The following is a 22,907-nucleotide window of genomic DNA, read 5'->3' as shown; positions in this document are numbered from 1 at the left end:
GGAAAAAATAAAATAAAATTGAAAGTTAATGCACTACCATTCATGCAAATACAATGTCCCAAAACAATGGTTTAAAAAATAAAATGCATGTGTTTTTCTTTAGTATCTTCCTTCCTGTTTTGAAATGGCTTATTGCATTTTCCCTTTTGGAGTTCACAAAATATATATTTTTTCAATTATCTAATTCAGAGAAACATAAATAATAAAAAATAACTTTGTTAAAAATGATTAGCACAACTGGTAAATCATAAAAACGTATTCTAATTAAGTATTAAAGTTTAATTAGACTGTAACCTACAAAAACTAAATAAACTACGTATACAACATATCAAAATGTTTAAATATTGTGATAGCATGTGATGAAATGATAGGAAAACTGCTTAGTTTCAGCAACTTAAATTTAATAATCTATTGTCTATATAGTTTTAATCCCCAAAACCTTGTGTCACGAGCTCACAGATAGAGTAATACTTATGGTTGGTGAATCTCTATAAACTTGGCGTTTACAAAATAATTGGAAGAACTCTTGACTTTTCGGATTTAGAACTCTATTATCATGTCATGATATTATTCATCCTAAAAATTTTAGTTGATAAAAAAAAAATACTAATGATTATATTTTTCATACTTCTTAAACCTCCATTATATACATTATACAAATATTTTATTAATTTCTCATACTTTTCTTTCTATAATTTATATTCGTTAAACATAAGAACAAAATATGAATGGATAATGAATCCTAAGAAAAATTTTAAGTATCTATTGGGCCAAAACAACAAGAGCCCAATGATTATATTCGAAATTTAAGCATAAATTGGACCCAAAAGAAAAAAGAACCAAACCCTAAAGAGTTTATTATATTATTTTAACAAATACGGGCTTTAACCCCGTCTTAATACCAAAAACAAAATTTATTTTAACAAATATACTTAAAACAATTAAGAATAAGCATTTTTTTATATTTCATAATATTTAAATATTAAATAGCTCTTAGATTAGTTAGTTTGAACTTAAAAGTTTCCCTTCAATGAAATTATGTTAACCTTTTAAAAAAAGGAAGAGCATATTAGAGATGATGACAGTAATTTTGCTTCTACAGAATAAATATTTCATAAAGAAAAATGTTAAAAGACTATTAGAATTTATTATTTTTGGCTATTAATTAACCGTCAATATTTGAAAGTATAGACTAAAATATGTTGTTAGATTACTAAATTAAAAAAATTAAACTAATGACAAAAAATAATAAATTTTAATATCCCTCTAGTATTTTTCTCTCATAAAACTACATCATTAGAAATGAGGTGAAAATAATGAACACAAAATGGGTAAATGATTGTGATATCATTGTTAAAAAAAATTGCCAACATTCTTTGGTGTATATGCATCTATCTTCACAGGCACCCAAGAAAATGTCCTACCCCTACCTGCCGGAAATTCTTTTTTAGCTAAAATGATTGGTACAATCAATAGAATTCTAGCTAGTTATCATTCACAACTTTATTGTCAGTTGTAAAGTCCAGTGAGACCGTGACACGTCACCAAATCCTCTAGAAAAATAGCCGCTTGAAGTCATAAATCATAGTTGAACTTGCTTAGTTAGTAGCATATCACTCTTACCTTCCAAGGCATGAGCAATTATCATCATTTCTAAAACCACCACCACCACTTTCTCTCTCCCCTTTTCGGTTTTCACTTTCCTTTCTTGCTGGGGTTGGTACCTGGTAGCAGGTAGGTTTCTACTTTCTACTGATTCAGGTAAGTAAACATCAACATGACAGTAATGAAAGTATCTTCGGGGGTAAAAGGGACATTTTATAAAGTTCATTACCATGCTTAAATCAGAAATTAGCTACAGAAGTCAGAAAGAATTGGTAGAAGAGATATATTAGAAACAGAAACCAAAAACAAAAATGAAATGAATAAAAGTATAACGCTACAACTGGGGGATTCCAATGCCTATTGATTACTACAACTGCTAGACTAAAAACTCTAACCTTTCTGACTTGCAAATACTCTGCCCTTTTTCTTCAGTTCTCATATTAATCCTCTTCTAATAGCTAAATTATGATTATCGTCATCATCATCATCATCATCAACTATGGCTCCTATAAACCCCCCATTCCAGCACTGTACAAAAATCCAATTAACTAAGAAATAATACTAATAAGAAAATAACTGAAATCATGATTGTAAATAAAGATATATTGAGATAGAAATTGTCCAACTCGAATCATTGGCCCCTATCACATGTATTCCAATCCAAGTCTTGAAGTGTTTGGAATGAGTTCAGGAGAAGCAGCTGAATCAGTTGAGAAGCCAAATTTGTTTCTCATTTCAAGGACCTTCTTGTGTGAATTGGAGTGCACGGCAGGGCAGAACGTTGGACTGGCAGCAGGCCGGTATTCGGGGAAGAGGCGGCCCGACTTGTAGCGAACACCACAGGCATTGCAGAGTGTTTTTGGCCCCATTGGCCCTGCCCTCCACTGTGGTGTCTTGGTTATCTCACAGTGCATGCATTTCCTAGCTGCCGCACTATTCTGGTTAGTATCATGATCATCATCTTCAGTTAAAGGATTAGGTGCTTTAGTTTTCTTTTTCTTCTTGTGCTCTCCAGAAGCTTGCTTTGCTAACTTGATTGCAGGATGAGACTCCGCGAAATTCTCAGAATCTGAAGAAGCCTTAAGAATGACATTAGGCTGTGTGTTCTCACCAACAGAGGAAGCAGGGGAGATGAGTTGCATCACCGGATGTGCCTTGAAGCTCGACGGGCGCTGCCGCTTGCTTCGCGCACGTCCACAAGGCACCACTGGGATATAAATCTCCGGGCATTGAGCCACAACCTTCTCCCTGGAGCAAGAGCTGCTGCTCTCTAGGACAGAAACTGGACTTGATGTCCGGAATTGTGAACGAGTCAAATCCTCCTTGATTGTGGTGATGGTGGTGGGGAGCTCCACCTTCTTCATGGTAAGGCTCCTACCGGAGAAAGAGTCCTCCACAAAAGTGGATAACCATTCCAACTGCACAATGTCTTCATACTGAAAATTACAGCACATTGATCAAAATGAGACTTCTATACATAAATATAAAGGTTAGTATAGGCTAATAGGAGTGCATATAATTGAATATAGATATGAAAATTATGGTAATTAACTAGTAGAGAGGTAAATGATGTAGGAGGAAGAGTCATGTGGGATGCTGCTACAAAGAGTGACATTACAACCTCTGTTTTCAATGTTCATTATCGTATCACATGGCAAGTCACATGACATCCGGCTCCAATAATGATCATACAAATAATTTACGCAAAACAAACCCCACCAACCAATGAATGCAGAGTGGAGAGGACGTGTGCTACATGTCACCGACACAATCAAAGCGTCCTTTTCTTAATGACCATATTGCCCTTCTCTTAGAGTATTGACTATTGAGTATTCCTATTTCCTAATCTCGGCTTTTAGTTGTAATCCAAATTGCACACACTATATCAAAATCAAACTTAAATCTAGTTTATCTAAACCAAATGGTCACAATACCTTTGTCCATAAATGTCTTCAATACTGAAGTTACTGAATTGTAGTAGTAATAAAATTAAGAACCCCACAATCATTTTTCTTTTTAGAAAAAGCCAATATAATTTTTTCAGGGAAAGGGAAAAAAAAAAAAGAATTGTACAATACCCAATTTTGTAATGGGAAAAATTCACATGCCATTGTATTTATGTGAAATTAATAATTGAGAACTGTTAGTTGATAATTTAGTTAAATTTGTCAAATTATCTTACGGTTTTCGACTAACATCTATACGGGTCTTCGCCTTTTGCATTAGCATATAGCTAAATAGTTGACTTATCTATTGTTTAAAAAAGTCATATGGCCACACAAAAATAACATAAGAACTCGAAATCATTTTAATTTTTTTTTTTTAAATAACCTCTATATATATGTACTATCACTCGACAAATGAAAGACTAGTATTAAGTAATAGAACCCAATTTTCATTCTACCCATTAATCATTTCGCGCAGGAAAAATGGTTTTCCATTATCTATTAGAAATTATCACCATACATACATATACATTTCCGGATTTCCCATATGCATAAAAAATAATTAAAAAAAGTAAAAAAAAATTTAACAAATGGCCAAATGAAGCATCACTAACATAGTATTAGTATATTAAGCAAATAAGTAATATACACCAAATTAAGAGTATCTTTATGAAATATACTACCAAATAAGTATAAATATTTTGTGGAGTGTGAGCGTAAACAACGGTGCTTTATGCAAAAAGGTAGCAGTCGTGACTAAAAATGCAACGCTACATAATTACATTACACCAGTCAAGTTTCAAAAAAAGACAATCCTGAACGTATACAAAGCCAATGACGTCAGCATAAGTTAATCGAACGGATGACAGAAATCAGAAAAAATGGCAAGCGCGTTGATATAATCACATGCACGTTCATGGAATCCACGTGAACATAAAAACAAAACAAAAAACAAAAACGCATTAAAAAAAAAGGAGTACGTTACAGTTTACACTGTAAGAAACTCACCGGAACGGAAATCTCCGCCGAGAGGTCCGTCACGGCGTCACCGCGGGGAAAGGCTGTATCTGTGGCCGGCAGACCGCTGTTGGACTCGGAAGACCAGAAGCTCGCCGGCGTTTCAATGTTTCCGGCGCAGGCGGCAGCGACAGGCAAGGAGGCGTCGGCGGTGGCAGCGTCGTCGGCGGGGAAGTCGAGGAGGTCGTCAATGTGGTCGAAGAAGCTGCCGCAGTCTACGTCGTCGACGAAGTTTGGCTCAATCATTTTGTCTGTGATTTTCCTGAGAAAATTGAAACGAGAAAAAGAGAAGAGAAAATGTTGCGGTGTAAGTGTAAGAAAATGAGAAAGGAAAAGAAGCAAAGAAGTTATGAGTAGTTTGTTTTGTTTTGGTGAATGAATGAAATGTGAATGGTTTCGGAATCCGTTATTTGTAGTAGCGACCATGCCGGGGACCCATGAAAGGCCCAATGCTATGTGTCCATCTTAGAGGAACCCCCTGCGCACGTTAGCAATACTCTTTTCCACTAAATACTTTTATTATTCAAAATTTTGCAACAAAATCTATACTTATTCAGTAATTAATTATTCACATGAAAGATTTTAAAATCCAAAGTGAAAGATTTTAACGTTATACACAATAAAAATTAAAAATAATTGGGTGGACCGAATCGTAATATTGGAGAAAGGTTTTTAATTTTTGGACATGTTTCTTTTTTTTTTTTTTCAAATTTTATCACAATGGGAAAATGTTTTAAGTGTAAATAACTCTTGGTGCATGTTAGCGACAGCTGGTCCCGCCCGCAACATAAAACAGGTACAATTTCGTGTTCATTTTATCCTTGAAGTAATAAATTTGAAGATAAAGAAAATTTCGGTATTTTCTATTTTGAATGTTTCTCATCTCCTCTCCTTTCTAAATATAATTTATAGAAAAAATAAAAAATGGAGGAATAAGATGAAGGAGCTAACCTTTCTCTGCGGTTGAGTTGAATACTTCTTTCTTGGGAGTGTGTAATATAAATTATTTAAAACCTTGAACCCTGAAAAGAAGTAAAAAAAAAAAAAAACAAAATATAAGAACAGAGTGGTAAAAATAGTGGTAAATTAGAGGGTATGGTTGAAAATAAAAAGTTATGAAGCAAATAAGGAATGAAGGGCGAAACCTGGAAGTAAAAATGGTTGCTTTGGTTGAAGAATGAATGAAGAGAGGAGAAGAGAAGTAGAAGGGAGGGAGGAGAGAGATGGTAGGTGAAAGAAGTTGCTACTTGAATGCTAGCTGGATGGGTTTTACTATGTTGACATGTATATCATCTCAAAAATCATATCATATCATATCTGAGAGTTGTGTCTTGATGTTGAAGTGTTCTTCTCTCTTTAACTTTTATGGATGGGCCCCCACTCCTCCTTCCCTTCTACCACCTTGTCTCCATTTCCCCGCTTGTATCTTTCAAACCACCGCTGGACACCATTTCCAATCTTACACTCTAACGCATCTTCTCATTATTAACTTATCAATTTGGTAAAGGAATATTCATTAAGTGTTAAATATATGATCAAAATTATGAATTTAATAGTCATTACTTTCTTTTTTTATTTTTTATTTTATAAAATTTAAGTTTTTAATAAATTTTTTATATATTTGTTAAAGTCAATAAAAATTGAGACTACGCGTAATGTTAGATTTATGTGAGGTGTTGGAGAGTTAGGAAATTTAGTTAACCCATTGAAATTGTTAAAAGTTTTTAGCTATTAGTTCTTCAAATTGTAGGTTCCTTTTGATTAAATAAATTTTCTATGTTTAATAAATTAATTTCAATACATTATAAAGTATGTTAAGGGATTTGTTCCATTCGAATAAAAGAGAACAAATGACAAAAAAAATACAAATTTTTAACTTCCAATAATATTAAATGAGAAAATTTAGGACCAGTAGATTTTATAGTTTTTAGTCATCAATTAACTATTAATGATGTTTTTAATGGTATGAGATTGTATCTAATAATATAGAATTATTCAATTTCTTTTTTATAGTTAAATACTAGCCTCCTAACATTCTTGGTATTAAATATATTAAATTTATTTTTAATAATTTTTTAGTATTTATTTTCTTAACCGAGTATCTTTAAATCTAATAAATATTACCTAATAAAAGGGCTAATAAATAGAAAACGATAAAATTATAATAACATGGATAAAAACACTTATATAAACCAAAGGTAACTCAATATTATATGAATCACTCAAAACAGAAAATGTTATGTGATGTCCCAATCATACTTCTATATAAATAGAATTAAGCTAATTTCAATTACACAATATTAGTAGTAAATTGAAACATATTAATTCGAATGACGTGACATTAAATCGAATCATCATGATTCCAATTACATGGTGCAACAATAAATCAAATTAAGCCAATCTGATTTGTATTTTTAATATATTTGAATATTTATTATAAGATATTACGTCTTTATTATTTTGATTTGACTCTCTTAATACTTTTAAATACTTTTTTATATTGTATCATTTTACACAACTTAAATAAACACAAATACTTTTTCTATTGTTCTCTCTTATCCTTTTTAATATGGTATCAGAGTCATGGTATCCTTCTTGAAGAGGGTATATTTTTTTTGGTGAAATCACCATATTTTTCATATTTTTTCTTTATTCTATTTTCCTTGTCTTTTGTCACTTCTTTAATCCTTTTTCACCTCAACGACTAGTCTATTCTCCCTGTCTTGTATATTTTTTAGTTAAATGATCAAACACCATTGCTGCTTACCTATTTTCATGGATAAATCATATAGTTTTTCGCTTCTTTTCGGCAGTTTCGTCTGTGTTTTCTTATGACAGTTTCCGTCTGCGTTTTCTTGTGGCAGTTACGCTGTGTTTTCTTGTGGCAGTTCTGTCTGCACTTCCTTATGGCAGTTTTGTTTGCACTTCCTTGTAGCAGTTCCGTCTACGCTTTCTTCCAACAGTTCCGTCTGCGCTTTCTTCTGACAATTTTATCTGCGTTTTTTTCAGGCAGTTCCGTCTGTACTCATTTTATCGGCTTATGTATTTTTTTTATTTCCCTATTTTAAATAAGTTTCAAACTCAAGTTGTCACTTGAGTTTGAAAGGGAAGAGGAATGTTGGAGTATAATTAGGATTAGTTATATCAATTAACTTTATTTAACATATCTGAATATTTATTGTAGAATATTATGTCTTTATTATTTTGATTCTCTTAGCACTTATAAATACCCTTCTATATTGTATCATTCTATACAACTAGAATGCACACAAATCCTTTTTTTATTATTCTCTTTTACCCTTTCTAACACCCTTAGTAAATCAAATGTAACAAATTTGATTTATGCTCAATGGTCACTAGGGATAAATCGAATTTATTATGCTCATATTAGTATGTATTGAGCTATATGTATAAATCAAATTTACAGAATTTGATTTAGTATGAAATCAACGTATCTAAATAGGAGCTGAACATGAATTTCTCATGATAATGAAAGTCACAATGGCTAGTGATGATAGTTTTTTAATTTTGGTGCATTATAAAGGGTCAATTAAAAAAAAAATATGTTCTGGAATTAAAATTACTGATAAGGATCCGCTTAGTATTTTCCTCAAACCTTCAACGAGTTTCACCGAGTTTCAGAATACTATAATCTAAAATCTTGGGATACAAGGCGTGAAACGATGGAGAAGTTATTCTATAGAATTCTGATTTTCGTATTGCAGGATGATGTGAAGTACGATTCCTTCGTCATAGGCAGTGACAATGATTTGCAAGTTTTGTTCCAAGTGCACTTCACAGTGAACTTATCGATGCAGTCTGTCGTCGGCAACACACCTAATAACTCCTCGAACTAAACCCATGCTATACGGCTGCTATCGATGTACCACTTGAAATCTGTCAAACATCCGTTGACGTACTGTCAGTCGATCGAGAGCTCTAGCTGGTACATTACATCCTATAGTGTAATCGTGCACTCTCCGAATGGCAGGTGAAATGTATGCTTCTCTGGATGCCATTTCTCAACAAATGCACTCACTAATGGCTTATTCAACCTAAACAAGCGGTCGTTAAGTCTCGCGAAATGGGCAAGACCAACCATCTGCAGGTACGACATGATTCTATTGTCTAAGAACATGTCATGCTGCCTCCTCATACTCGTGATACAGCGGTGGGACTGCATGATAATGAAAAATTCTCTTAGAATCATAATACTCTAGAAAACAAAAATTATCTAAAACAGATAATTCTAATAAAAAAATACTTTAACCAAAACTAAATTAAATTCTAACAAAACATAATTAATCTAGTATTTACGACGGAAAGCTAAACCTTTTAGTATACAACTAAAATTGTAGTGTCTCGTTAATCTAAAATTTGAAATTCAATTTTTTAAATAAATTAAATCATTCTAAATTCTTGCTAATCTATACTGCCTAGTTAATCCAACACTTGAAATCTAAATTAAATTAAATTAAACTCCAACAAAATTTCTAACTTCGTTAAACTTCTAACAGTAAAAACTTACAAACTCTAACCAAACCTGTTAAATCTACTCGTCAACATACTTCATTACTCCCTCATCCTACATGCATTTGTGATTTCAATCTTCTAACACCCTAAATCCCTAAATCAATACTCTAACTACTATTTAAAGTTTAAATATTCTAATAATTCTAATAATCAAGTTTTGAACGATTTAATATCACTAATAATTCTTTATTTCTTAAAGAAATTAAAACAAATAAATTTTATTTACTAATCTCTTCATGCATGCTATCAGCAATATATGCGATTCCATCTAACTGATAGATTTAATTTGGGTCATTTTCCATCTCTGCAGTTTTAATTTTCTACTATAGATTCCCTTAGTTGCTATGAATTTCTCGTTTTGATGGGGCATGGTGTGAAAAAATGTAATTCAAACAAGTCAATTTGAATTCTATATACAGAGGTATGTATATAAATCAAATAAGGGTATATTAATTTACATTAGAACACGAAGATGCATAAATCGAATAAAGGTGTGTTGATTTACCATTGGTGTAATTCGAATTCCACCAATTCGATTTACTATGTGCAAATACCATGGACTAAATTGAGATAGGCTGTATTGATTTATTATGGATAATATCTAATACCATGTGTATTTCTTAGTAAATCGAAGCTACTTACTTCAATTTACATGAAATCTTACTAATTCGATATATTTTAATTCGATTTACTATTATAACTTGTAATTCGAGTTTAGTGAATTCAATTTATAAAATAATATGTAGGAAGACATTTACGTAATATTTTTTGTTTTTGGTTATTTACGTAATATTGAGTTGGCTTTGATCTATATAAATGTTTTACCCTAATAATATAATATTATACTCCCATGTCTCTACCCTTTTTTTTAAAAAAAAAATTAATAAATAAAACAAGAATTAAATTGGTCAACTTTTGAAGTTCACTTACCTTGCAACAATGCAACTTGAACTTTAATGTTCAACAAGTGAGAACCGGTTGATGCTTTGAATGCTTATCGAGGAGCTGTAGAATAGAAACGGCAGGCCTTAAACGCCGTTAATTCATATCCCATTTTCATTTTTTTAAATGTTTTTTTCTTCGAAAATTATTGAAGAAATTACTCACTTAAAAGAAACATAATAAAAGAAAAAAAGAGGTATGATAAGTAATTTGATGGCTTAAAGCAATAATATTATAATAGTAGTAGTAGTAAAATTTGAGGGTGAAGTTGAACAACATTAAAGAGTTCATCTAAAAATCAAACTTTTCTGACTGGTACTAATTAAATAACTGAGCAAACTTGAATTACACTCTTTGAATCATTGATAGTTTCCTTCAAATATACTCTCACTTTCTAAAAGAAAGAAATAAAAATCTGTTCAAAGGGAATATAAACAACAGAGTATGGTGGCACTACTGCACTAGTGCTGCTCCACTTCACAACCCTTCCTTAACTAACTTGGATTGCACTCTTTGAATCCCTTTTTTTCTCAAACACTTCTCCTTCAATTTCAACCCTTGTTAGAAAAAAAAGAAGAAAGAAAATAATAACAATAATTGGTTCAAAACCCAATTCAATTCTGTTGAGTCAACTTGTTAGGCTTTATTTTTAGTCACTATATTAAAATGTTAAGATTTTGCAACCTCAAGTTGTTGATGAACGTGACTACAATTCAAGACAACTAATTACAATTATCACAAAAATAATATTATCTTCTCTAAACGGGGTTTCCATTCATTATTCTATCATGTAGTAATATTCTTCTTTTATCACGTGTCTAAATGCAAAGTGGGATTCTCACGAGTCACACATATATTTATATAATATTCTAATTAGTATGAAGTGAAAGATATTTAATTATATATATCACTATAAAGAGGCAAAACTGCAAAAGGGAACAAGAGGTTTAAGTTTTACAAAGGGGAAACTCTCCTAGAAATAGCAATAGCATTGGCATATCCACCAGAAATGAAAGCATAAACTGTAGTGAAGAGTTGCCATGCTCTTCACTTTTCTCAAAATAGATGACGCTTTGACCAGTCGGACCAATGATTCTGGTCCCTGACAGGCCCACTTGCTGACCCAATTTCTATCAAAGCCCAGCCCAACAACAACAACCCTAATTTTCATTATTGTTTGACCATAAATGCTTTCGATGAATCCAAATGATTGAGTCTACATGTTCCAATAAGTATCTCTGGGAGCTCCTCTTGTGTGTTCCCCTGCACAGTTTTCATTTTGTCAAATGTCTTCTTGTTGCAAATATATCGATTAACGCAAAAATTGTAGTCAATTTTACGTGAAGCTAATAATTGAAAGTCGTTAAATAATTTGATAGATTTGACTATAACTTTACATAAAGTTAACTAGGGGTGTAAGTTATTGAACTGAACCAAAATTTACTACAAAATCGAGTCAAAATTTACAACAACTGAATAAAAAATAAAAAAATCGGTTTTTTCAAATTAAACTGATCGGTTCGGTTCGATTTTCAGTTGGCTCGGCTAAAATCAAACTGAACCAAACCAAACCGAAGAAGTGGCTTAGTAATGCATTGAAATGGAAATTTTAGACTTAATAAATGTGTTTGTTTTATGTTTAGTTATTGGAATGAGTTGAAATTGTGTTGAATTTGAATGTAATGTAATATTATTTCAGTTTATTGATTGTTTTGAACATCATTTTACTAATATTAATTTTTTATTAGTTATAATTTAAAAATCGAAAAAATCGACCGAACCAAACCGTTTTTGGTTCGGTTCGGTTGTTACACAAACAGCAAATTAATTGATAGGTATTCTATGAAAATCGAATAGATCGATTCGGTTAGTTTTTAGTCCAAAATCGAACCAAACCAAACCGATAACACCCCTAAAGTTAACTACACTTTAATTTTTACATAAATTAAAAGGTCAATATTTTACCTGTATTAAAAATGCCATTTCTATGACCAAATTGTTAAGGTATCCAAGAACAAGGTTTACAACCCCCCTTGCAACTGTTGAAGATCCAACATTGATATCAAGCTGAAAAAAAAATAATACATCAATAATCAGTAACCATAACAATATTCATCATATGATTACATATTAAAGAGTTGGTTATATACCTCTAAATAGTTCTTCCCACGTATATATTTTACTTCTAGCGCTTGTCCCAACAAACATGCTTTCTTTCCAACACTTTGCTTCACTACCCATGATCCCTAAACAAATTAAACCACATGCATGCCAATATTAATATACACATCACTCTGCATTTATATATTTATCAATGATCACTACTACCTACCTTAGAAATGTATGGTATCAACTTAAATCTTGAATTCCTGTAGGCATCATCTCCTTCAACAAAATTATGCAGTAAATAATTGTCTTCCAATGGAGTTCTCATCATGTAATAGAGTGCAGCAGAATACAATGGATTCCCTGGCAACTGAGATTTATACACACATACAATATTATTATTATTATGACATACATTACTTAATGAGTTCTATATTATATGGTTTATATATGAATACTCACTTGTATGTTGATAACAAAAAAGAATTCTGAACCACCTGCTGCTGCATACTTTTGAACTATGCTATTAGGCCGACTACTTAGATTATCTTCTCGCACACCCGATCGGAGCCAATCTACACCGACTAGTTGCATCAAGGAGCCTATTGCCTTGACCTGCAGACGAATGGTTATATATCTAATACTTCATCCTCCAGCATTGTTGTAATTTGTATAAGCATACCTTTTGATTATCACTCAAATAAGTCGGGCCGCGAATCAAATACAAAGATGGATCAGATTCAGCCCAACTGCATGGTGAATCACAAGTTAAATCTTTTTGAAGAGTAGTTCCATAAGCTGGCTCATCCGTCTCCAATGCTACCTCTGGTATTTCCATATACCCTTTCTTCTGAACTGCAATAAAATATCAAATATTATGTTATATTGTTTCAGAAAATCATCTAAAAATATGCATGTTTGGTATATACTAATTAAAAACCTGCAAGGCCCTGCAGCTTTTTCACCAAACCAGCAGGTGTTGGTAACTTGGGGTGAAATGGAGACTGTACACATCACATAGTTTCAATCCAATCAGAAATAGCAGAGAAAAACACAAATTTTATCTTACTATAATTGCATTTTACTTCATTTGTGATCGAAATTCACGTGCAGTTATCTTCATGTGAGTGGTCGAGTAATAAAAAAGATACAGGTAGGATGGAGAGCAACCTGAGAGGTTTGATTGTCAAATTGCCAGTCATTGTCAAGATGATCTTGGTCAATAGGCTCTGGAACATCAAAGAACTCATCAGCTGACTCATGCAACCCAACCAAACTTGTTCTCCTTGTACCCTCTTTGGGAGCATCATCTTCCACTTCCATAAGGTCCACTACCTTTTTGCTGCTATTATCTCCTGTCTTTACTTCATTATCCTCCTTCTCATTTGCTGGAGTTGCTGGTATCCCTATATCTGCTGCAATATTTTCTACACTTTCTCCCTCCCCTTTTGATTTGAACATCTCTCTCAGTGCTGCAATTCTCTCTAGCATTCTAATGGTCAAGGATCTTGATGCTGTAGGCCTCAGATACAATTTCCATAACTTCCAATCAATTGCAAGCATGTGTTTTACTACTGATTGCTTTCCTTTGTTAACTGGAGTTACTACATATCCTCCACCTAATAATTCATGCCATCCATTATCAGTAACACATAATAATTAATTCATTAATTAGTTTAATTAAATATTAAACATCAATTTAAAAGCATACATTACTTTTAAGGGATGCACGGACGAAGTTACTATTTTGTGGACACTTCTTATGATGAACAGAATGGAGCAATATCACTGTTTCACAGCCAAATTAAATTAAACCCAACTCATGAATAATTAATTAATATCAAAGATAATAATCATAATGATAATAAGATTACCATATGTGCCATCATCCTCTCTTCTCCAATACCTTCGCAACAGCATATCTCGTGGTTTAATTCCCCTAATTAAAGATGAGACAAGTTAATTAGCTAGAAAAATGAATATGAATACTTAATTTAATTGTTATTAAGAATTGAATTGATTATTATTACCATGGTAGAAAATCATTATACATCTGAAGGTGAATAATATCACTGTGACCATCAATGTGATCAACCACATTGCCCTGGTATACACAAAAGTCCCATCTGCAAGATTATTGGCATCAGAAAAATCTATAATCTGATTAGTGAACATGAATCATCATCTAATTAAATTCATCACCATTTGGATGATTAGAAACTTACTCTGATCTTGAAGGACCAAGAGACATAAGAGTGTGGAAAATAGCTTCTGAACTTGCATCAACCACACCCACTCCCATCATTACAGGTATATCACCCCACTGAGGACGAGTACAAAAATCATATCATATCATTTTCTCATCTAAAATTAATCAAACAACATCATATACTACAATATATGTAAGATCATGCAATGCAACTTACACCTCTACGAGGATTTGCCTCTTTGAACATCCTTAGTCCTACACACAATATATAATAAACAAAGATTATGATTATGAATGAATATTTATTACTCTGTATATATATATGTACTTGCATTGATGAGGACAATTAATTAGTACTTATATTACCATTGTAGCAACCAAAAATCTGCCATGGTGAATGATCAATAACATCAGAGGTCATTGCTTCACTGTATATCCATGATTGCCAGTCAAATGAGAATTTCACCCAATCTGGCCTTTTTGAACCGCCCTTTCTATTTTAGATCACATCATAATAATAATTATTACAACAATTTCTATATATATATATACAGTTATATGCATGCTCATCATATATAAATAAATATCCTCATGTACCTTAGAGATGATTTTTTTGGCAAAGGAGAAGCCAGCAGATTTGGAGGCTCCTGCAATGAAACCATATAATGATAATCACATACACAATGCAAGTAGTTCATTATTATTATAATTTATCTATGGTGAATGAGATTTAATAAGAAATAGAACCTTCATAGCAGCATCCTGCAATGAACGAATCCATTTTGCAGCTTCTTCTGAACTACTTGCTCCCAACTACAAACAATAATAGCTCAATCAATCACAGTAAAAGTTTGATTTATATATATATATAATTTATTGAATAGAACCTTAAGCTTATCCCTTTGGTTTGAAGCATTATATACTGTGAAGATGAAGAACACCTGCAGAAATTAAAGCAAAGAACCAGTGCTACTTAATTAGTGTTAAAAAAATAAGCCAATTTGGATAAGATGTTACAACAAAATTCAAATTCAATTGCTTTTCTTGATAATGTATTACTTTGTTACAATAAATGCATGGTTAATTGCTGACTTACTTATTAGTTATTAATGTACCTTTTTGTTGATGCTCTCTCTTCCATTGTCATTAACACGAACGCTGGAGTCTATAATTGCACTTCTATTTGGCTCCTGAAAAAGATGTTACTTCTATTTAGTAGTCTCCAATGTCAACTTAATTATATAAATTAATCAATCATTGTTGTAATAATAGGTTATGCATTTTCATAACACACTACGTGAAATGGTAAATTACAATGTTGTAACATATATAGAGAGAAACAAATCCATGGCATGCAATAATAACAACAACAACAACAAAGCCTTATCCCCCTAAGTGGGGTCGAATCAAACGACGCTATTGTGCTCTGTCATGTATCATGTCTACAGAGAGACCGTTTACATATGGATCTCGTTTGAGCACCTCAGGTCTTCTTCTGCCTTTCTTCTCTTGTCCATCTTCCATTTCATCCACCCTCTTGACTGAATGTTCTTTTTCTCATATATCCAAACTACCTAAGACGCGATTCAACCATCTTTTACACAATGGATGTTACTCCAACTTTCTCTCTTATATTTTCATTTCTTATTCAACAAATCCATGACATGCAATAATAATAAGAATAATAAGGGTGAGGTTGTTGACCTTGACGACGTTGAGGGGCTGGTTTTTGAAGCTACTAAGGAGATTTTCTTTGAGAATAAAGTATCTCTTACGTGAGACTTGATAGCCAAGCCTATTGTACGTGAAAAGATAGAGCCACCCTTCCATGCCACCATTTTCACTTTGAACGCCACCACCCATTTTCACTTATTGTTTTTATGGATGGTTATTAGGCGAATCCTCAAAAATGAAAATAAAAACCTCCTCCTTTCTTCTTTCGGCCTTCTCGATCTCTCTCGAAAGGGATCAAGAAGACGAAGGAGAAGGAGGAGGCAGTGGCGGCATGAAGGAGAATAATAATGATGTGATTACACGGCGGATCTTGCAACGGGGAATGAGAGATGAAAGAGACCTATGATCGTCCTATCCTTTGCATGAGTTAGATGATGAGATTTGAATTGGTTTTAATATTACCTATTTTGTTCCCTCACTTCTCGTTCAAGAACAATAATATTCATGCGTGTTTTACTCATCACACATTATTCTCTTTTCTTTGGTCAACTTTTCTATTCATTACAATCTCCTTCCATATATAATTACCTCTCACTCCAAATTAATTCTCCTACACTTACTTGGTTACCTACATTTTAACTTTGATTACGCGTATTCATATTATCATCACAATCATATATCTTGCCAATATGTCTTCACATGAGCAAATAAAAATGAGATGGACTTATTAATTATAACAAATTTTTTATTAAAAAATATTATGCTTACATTAAAAATACAATATATTACATCTCAGTAAATAATGACTTACATTTGGTTAGCTATAGTTATATTCATATTTACAAGAGTTTATATTTTGGATATATACATAAAATATATAATTTATATCTATATTTATAAAAATTTATATACATAAATTAATCCAGTTTATATTTATATTTATCAAAATTTATATAATATATTAATAAATTATTTATTAAAAATAATTTAATATTTATACTGGCTAAATACTAATAAAAAATATTAAAAATGGCTGATTCTCAATTTTTTTTATATAAACTATTAAATGATGGATTTCAATTCGGCCTTACCGACCAGTTTAGTAATTCAATGGCGATTTTTTTTAACAATTTTATTATGTAAACTAGATTGTTTAAGTTAACGATTTTTGATCGGATCGATAGATTCAATTTGATTTTTAGGATTATGGTTTTGAAACTTACAAACTTAATATTTATGAACTAAAAAAAATACAAAGCATGGTCAAGAATATATGATTTGGGAAATTACACACTAATGATTGAATGTGCAATTCTTCTGTGTTCAAATGTTGGTTAGCAATCTTTTAAACCCTAAAAGAAATCAAATCTAACTGATAACTTAGAAGATCTAGACCGTCTATATTATCATAATATTGGTATATTTAACTTGGAAGATAAGAGTTTTGAAGTGGTGTTATCAGAAGGGAAGAAGAATTTCAAATGTTCCGTCCTTAATTTGTTTATTGAATTCATAATATAAAAAGCATCCTTTTACTTATTTACGAAAAATTTTGAGTTAAATTGTGGAAAAAACTTATGTAAAGTTGTTTTTATATAAAATTATTAGTTGAGAATCATTAGATGATTTTACACATTTGACTAAATTGTTATTCAAGACTGTCTTTGGTTTTAAGAAAAAAATAAGACAAGATATTGAGAATAAAATACAAAGGATAGAGACACACAAATTTATGTTTTTGTATTTTTTTATGATAAATTAAAACAAATTATAAAAATTTAATTTATTCTATTTTTTATTCAAAAAATAAAAAATAAAATTATAAAAATTAATAAAAATAATAAAAAATAAATTATATCTTTTATTAGTATCTATTTATCTTTTTTATTAATATAAACACAAAATATATTAATTTAATATTTATAGACACAATAATTTTTTATATTTTATCTGGTAAATATAATTTTATATCTTTGTATCTTTATTTCAATGTCCTGTACATGCTTAATGACTCTTAACTATATATTAACTTTACATACATGAAGATAATAATGCATGTGAATATTTACTTTAAATTATACTGCAATTCAGTTTTAACTTGAAAATAATTATTATAAACGTTATCATAATAGTAGTGAATCTTAATCCATGTAACCTTCTCATTGCTTAATTAGTATATGACTAGACCTGAAATCCTAATTAAACCAAGTGGTTACTCTTCTCTATAATAAGTTATTATATAATATATATGTATAATATAAGTTAGAAGTTCAAAACTATTGGTTCATAGCTTATAACCATAGCCTTCCTCTATTTAAGCGAATACACTTAAATCCCTATAAATTATAATATATAGCTCGAGATTCGTTATTGTTCAATCACAGCTATATATCTTAGATAAAAGTTTATAATGGAAATTAAGATAACATGTAGAGAAAGCATTAAACCATCATTACCCACTCCCCAAGAGCACAAAAAGCACAAACTATGTTTATTCGATGTGTATCAACTTAACACCTATTTTCCACTAATCCTATTTTACCACAAAGGATCTTCAGACATTTTAACACAATTGAAGAAATCACTATCCGAGGCACTAACAATTTTCTACCCTCTTGCAGGTAGAAAGAGTAGTGATGATCCCTTTTCAATCAATTGCAATGATGAAGGTGCAATCTACATAGAATCCACAATAGTGAACATCACCATTGAAGAGTTCCTCAACCCTCCAAAACTAGAATTGCTTAACGAATTGCTTCCTTGTGAGCCAAACAAGACTCACCCTAACCATGAAGTGTTGCCACAGTTAGTGATCCAAGCCAACACTTTCAAGTGTGGCGGAATAGCTGTTGCAATGTGCAACCTCCACACACTCTTGGATGCTTCTTCTTGCATCACTTTCTTGAAGACTTGGTTTGCAATTTCTAGAGGGTCAGCGGAAGAGATATCATTTCCTAATTTCTCTTCCGCTCCTTCTCTGTTCCCGCCGAGGGTGAACACCTCTGGGTTGATGCGTTCGGGGGTGCTCAACCTCGGCAGGGACATAGAAATTGAAACACTCTGCACCACAAGAAGATTCTTGTTTGATTTCAAAGCCATGAATGAGCTCATATCCAAGGCTGCATTAGGAAATAATGGAAGAATGATGAACACAAACCCTACAAGGTACCAAGCAGTGTCATCATTCATATGCAAACACATGATTATGTCATGCATGAAAGAAGAAGACAAGAATAGGCCAGTGGTAGTGCTGCATGTTGTGGACATGAGGAGAAGAATGGGAGAACCCTTCACACAAAACTCCATTGGGAACTTGCTGTGGCCAGCAGTGATGCTATGTGAGAATGTGAACAAGGACACTGAGATAAGTGAATTGGTAAAGGTGTCAAAGGGTGGAATTGGGAAAGTGACAAAGGAATTGCTGGTGAGAGTTCAAAAGGATGAAGGGTTTTGGTGGAGTGATGAGTGTGGCAAGTTGATGCTTGAAGAGGTGGTGAACAAAGATCCGGTGTCGTTTTTGTTCACAAGTTGGTGTGATATGGGATTCAAAGAGTTGGATTTTGGGTTGGGAAAACCTTTGTGGTTGGCTCAGAAAGGTGGCAATAGTGAAACAATTCCAAACACAGTGGTTTTCATGGACACAAAGGATGGAATGGAAGCATGGATCTCAATGAGACCCCAACACATTGCTACATTGGAAAATGATGTGGATTTTCTCAAATTTGCTCTGCTTAATCCTACTGGTTCAATTCTATTAAATAACATACATTTATTTATGGTGAAGTGACATTTGTGCAAATGAAATTATAACTATGTAGAGGAAGTTATCAGTATGTATAGTGAGAATATAACGAGCAAAATAAAAATGAGTAATTCTATATAATTGGATGAAATCTCACACCATTAAAAATATTATTGAAGATTACTTAATGGTTAGAAATCACAAAAATTGCTGCCCCTAACATTCTTTATAGACTAATATGGAATTTTTAGGTAAAATTTAGGGGGATTTTTTTAAATAAAATAAAAAATATATTATGTTTCATAACATTTTTTTTGAGATAATTTTTTTTATGCAATAATAAATTCGCATAACACATAGGTGAACTTGTATATTGGAGAGAAAGTTTGCTTAATAGCGGCGAACTTTATAAAAAACAACTTTTTATTCACTAAAGAGTAAATTCGCTTAACAATAAATTGTAAAACCTCTAATTTGAAAAAGAATAAACAACATATATAATCCAATTAAATGAATTTTAGATTATAAAAGTCGAATATATGGAGTAATTAAGAAGTTTCTTTTTTCCATTTCACACTTTAGCCACTGCCCACTCATATAGATTTTCCTAAGATTTCACTTTCATGCTTTTAGTTTTATATGTATTACATGGTTGAAATGAATTTGGAGGCATATGATTATATATATAAGACTATAATTATTTTGACCAATTCACATAGATGACTCCATTAGTCCATTCAATTTAACTATTCAAATGCACATATATCATATATGCCCGTTATATTGAGCACAAGTAAATTTTTTTAATACTTCATTTGTTTAATTTCCCTTCATTTTGTGGAGGTTGCCTGACTAATTTCTACAAGGACATGAAGAGAAGCCAAATCAACAACCTATTTGATGATTCATGCACCACTTTAATTTAGTTTAATGTTCTTTTTTTTTTTTTTTTTTTTGGAAAACAACAAACAATGCAATGAGCTTTTATATTTTCAACATGTGATTACAGCGCTAAGCACCGCCCCAACCAAAAATAGATATCCTTTTTAAATAATATTATAAATAAGACAAAGACAAAATATGTAACCAACCACTTATTTTATTTAGATTAAATTTATCCAAACTGGGAAAATGAATAAAGTAAAAAAATATAAAAATTTAATTATTCTTAAATTAAGATGATAGAATTCATGAAAAAAAAGTCCAAATTTAACATTGATTAAATATTTATTTTCTTATTTTATTAATATTTAATTTTATTAAATCTAATAATTTATCATTAGTATTTCTTTAACTTTTTCATAACAATTAGGGCTGTCAAACAGATTAGCCCGACTATTTAAGTTCGGCCTGTTAAGTTCGTGAGTTAAATGGGCTGGTCTGTTTTATTCACGAGCAGAATTTTTTAGCCTAGACCATTGATGATCAGTTCGATGGGTTACATAGGCCAACTCGTTTATCATTTAATTTTATTTTTTGAAAAATATTTTTAAAGAAAATACCACTTTTAAGTAAAAAAATTTTGAAAATAATTTTTTTTTAGTTGATTGGTCTGATTTTTAGATTGGATCAGGAGAAATATCGACTAAAAATACTATTTTTTTTAATGTAAAAAAAAATGGACCACCCATTTAGCTCGCGGACTAGTCTGTTTAACCCGTCATTTTTTCGGATAAATCAAGTTCATCTCGTTTAGCCCGAAATTCAAACCAGCTTAATTTTAGAAGTAAAACCTGCCTATATAAATGGGTAAACCGACTGACCAATAAATTTTGGCAGTTACATTATGTCTAATTCAAAAGATTTATTAAAGTAAACGAGACTTATTAAAGTAAGAAGATTATGTCTAATTCAAAAGACAATTAGAAAATTAGATATTAATTCATTCAATTGATAATTCTTTGGCATGCAACTATGCTAGCAATATAATTGTTAGGTTGAAGGATAATAATAAAGCATAATTTAATTGTAAATTTATTTTCCTCTTCCTTAACTATATATATATATTCTCTTGTATGATCTTTTTTATCTTTTAGTTCGGTATAATACAACATTTTTAATGCCAATGATAAGAATATGGTTGGCAAGCTAATCATTGTTAATCCAAATGACTAATAGTGCTCTAAATAAATATATGCCAAACTCCTCACCCAGCCAGCCAAAACTAGCTAGACCATGCAAGATATTGTTCTTTAGTTAAGGGTTAGTATCATCATACCAATTCTCAGCCTCTAATTATTTTTTTAGTTATAAACTTCCTTCATAGAAAACACTTTTTTAAAACGTTATATTGTCCACTCCAAAAAATAATTAAATAACAAAATATGTTTGCTTAGTCGGCACTCCTACAATTCTAATGATGGCTCTGTTCTATCTCTCCTACTCTTATCAAATGAATCATTATTGGTGTCCTAATGTCAATAATACTTTGGAGAAAGACGGTGAATTGATTTTTTCAAATAATTTAAACTATTAAACTTTTATTCATTTCTTATAGTATTAGTTGACCGTTAATTTAAAAAGGATAATATTTTAAATAAAAGTGATTACTTATATAAAGTAGTTTTATAAATAATAGCTACAATATAATATATCTTATAAAAAATAATTTAATTAAATATATTAAATCACCTAATAAATTTTAGTTATCACTTTATATAAAAATTATTTTAATAATTATCTTAATTAAAAAGTGACGACTCACATTTAATTATTTTTTATAAAAAAATTATTAAATAATTTAATATATTTAATTAAATTATTATCTAATAATTTTTGTGTATTATTTTTATATTAAAAAAATTATTTAACTATTTAAGTAATATCTTAATATTTTAATAGTGATGAGGTGGAAGATAACGAGTAGTTTGGTTTCGTAGCTGTTGGGCTCCAAATCCAATAAGAAAAAAGGAGCAACAAAGAGGAGGGTCCCACAAGCCCAAAATGTGAAACGGCGAAACCGTCGAGTCGTTTGGAGCCACAACTTTTGCAGCACCTGCTTCTGTGTATTCCAGGGTCAACCACGTGTCCAACACTTCAAAACACATTCTTCAATACTTGCACAGTAACTCTTTTGTTTTTGACTGTCAAACCCCACTTTTTGATTTCACTAGTACTATCCTCTATGTTTTTG

The 22,907-nt window shown here is 31.3% G+C and overlaps 3 protein-coding genes and 1 long non-coding RNA gene across 6 annotated transcripts; 2 read left to right on the top strand and 2 right to left on the bottom strand.

Moving 5' to 3' along the window:
• Window positions 1–1,874: 1,874 nt before the first annotated feature.
• Window positions 1,875–6,049, bottom strand: LOC112803081 (GATA transcription factor 8). 3 transcript variants are annotated; one of them, XM_025846554.3, is made up of 4 exons: window positions 5,714–6,049; window positions 5,520–5,590; window positions 4,560–4,830; window positions 1,875–3,041 (listed from the first exon to the last, which is right to left on the bottom strand). In XM_025846554.3, the coding sequence occupies exons 3-4, from the start codon at window positions 4,812–4,814 to the stop codon at window positions 2,250–2,252; spliced, it is 1,047 nt and encodes a 348-aa protein (XP_025702339.1). In that variant the 5' UTR covers window positions 4,815–4,830; window positions 5,520–5,590; window positions 5,714–6,049; the 3' UTR covers window positions 1,875–2,249. The 3 variants fall into 3 exon arrangements, with proteins under 3 accessions (XP_025702339.1, XP_025702337.1, XP_072092585.1); XM_025846552.3 differs by lacking the exons at window positions 5,520–5,590; window positions 5,714–6,049 and having other exon boundaries at window positions 4,560–5,131; XM_072236484.1 differs by lacking the exons at window positions 4,560–4,830; window positions 5,520–5,590; window positions 5,714–6,049 and adding an exon at window positions 3,158–3,286.
• Window positions 2,594–3,763, top strand: LOC140184542 (uncharacterized). The gene is made up of 2 exons (XR_011881603.1): window positions 2,594–3,094; window positions 3,181–3,763. It is a non-coding gene; the product is annotated as an uncharacterized lncRNA (long non-coding RNA).
• A 4,873-nt stretch (window positions 6,050–10,922) lies between the features above and the next one.
• LOC112803080 (protein ENHANCED DISEASE RESISTANCE 2-like) lies at window positions 10,923–16,519 on the bottom strand. Its single transcript, XM_025846551.3, has 19 exons — window positions 16,063–16,519; window positions 15,474–15,548; window positions 15,246–15,299; window positions 15,106–15,171; window positions 14,956–15,005; window positions 14,725–14,852; window positions 14,576–14,613; window positions 14,375–14,472; window positions 14,180–14,275; window positions 14,024–14,088; window positions 13,866–13,937; window positions 13,320–13,768; window positions 13,090–13,153; window positions 12,832–13,004; window positions 12,612–12,764; window positions 12,376–12,519; window positions 12,194–12,289; window positions 12,009–12,110; window positions 10,923–11,306 (listed from the first exon to the last, which is right to left on the bottom strand). The coding sequence occupies exons 1-19, from the start codon at window positions 16,219–16,221 to the stop codon at window positions 11,214–11,216; spliced, it is 2,175 nt and encodes a 724-aa protein (XP_025702336.1). The 5' UTR covers window positions 16,222–16,519; the 3' UTR covers window positions 10,923–11,213.
• A 1,923-nt stretch (window positions 16,520–18,442) lies between these two features.
• LOC112804060 (epi-neemfruitin B 7-O-acetyltransferse L7AT) lies at window positions 18,443–19,819 on the top strand. Its single transcript, XM_025847494.1, has one exon. The coding sequence runs from the start codon at window positions 18,443–18,445 to the stop codon at window positions 19,817–19,819; it is 1,377 nt and encodes a 458-aa protein (XP_025703279.1).
• Window positions 19,820–22,907: the final 3,088 nt, after the last annotated feature.

The sequence above is a fragment of the Arachis hypogaea genome, chromosome 5, assembly GCF_003086295.3.
Source record: "Arachis hypogaea cultivar Tifrunner chromosome 5, arahy.Tifrunner.gnm2.J5K5, whole genome shotgun sequence".
Taxonomy (NCBI): Eukaryota; Viridiplantae; Streptophyta; class Magnoliopsida; order Fabales; family Fabaceae; genus Arachis; species Arachis hypogaea.
Note: the sequence above shows the minus strand (reverse complement) of the source record. Positions and strands in the feature narration are given on the sequence as shown.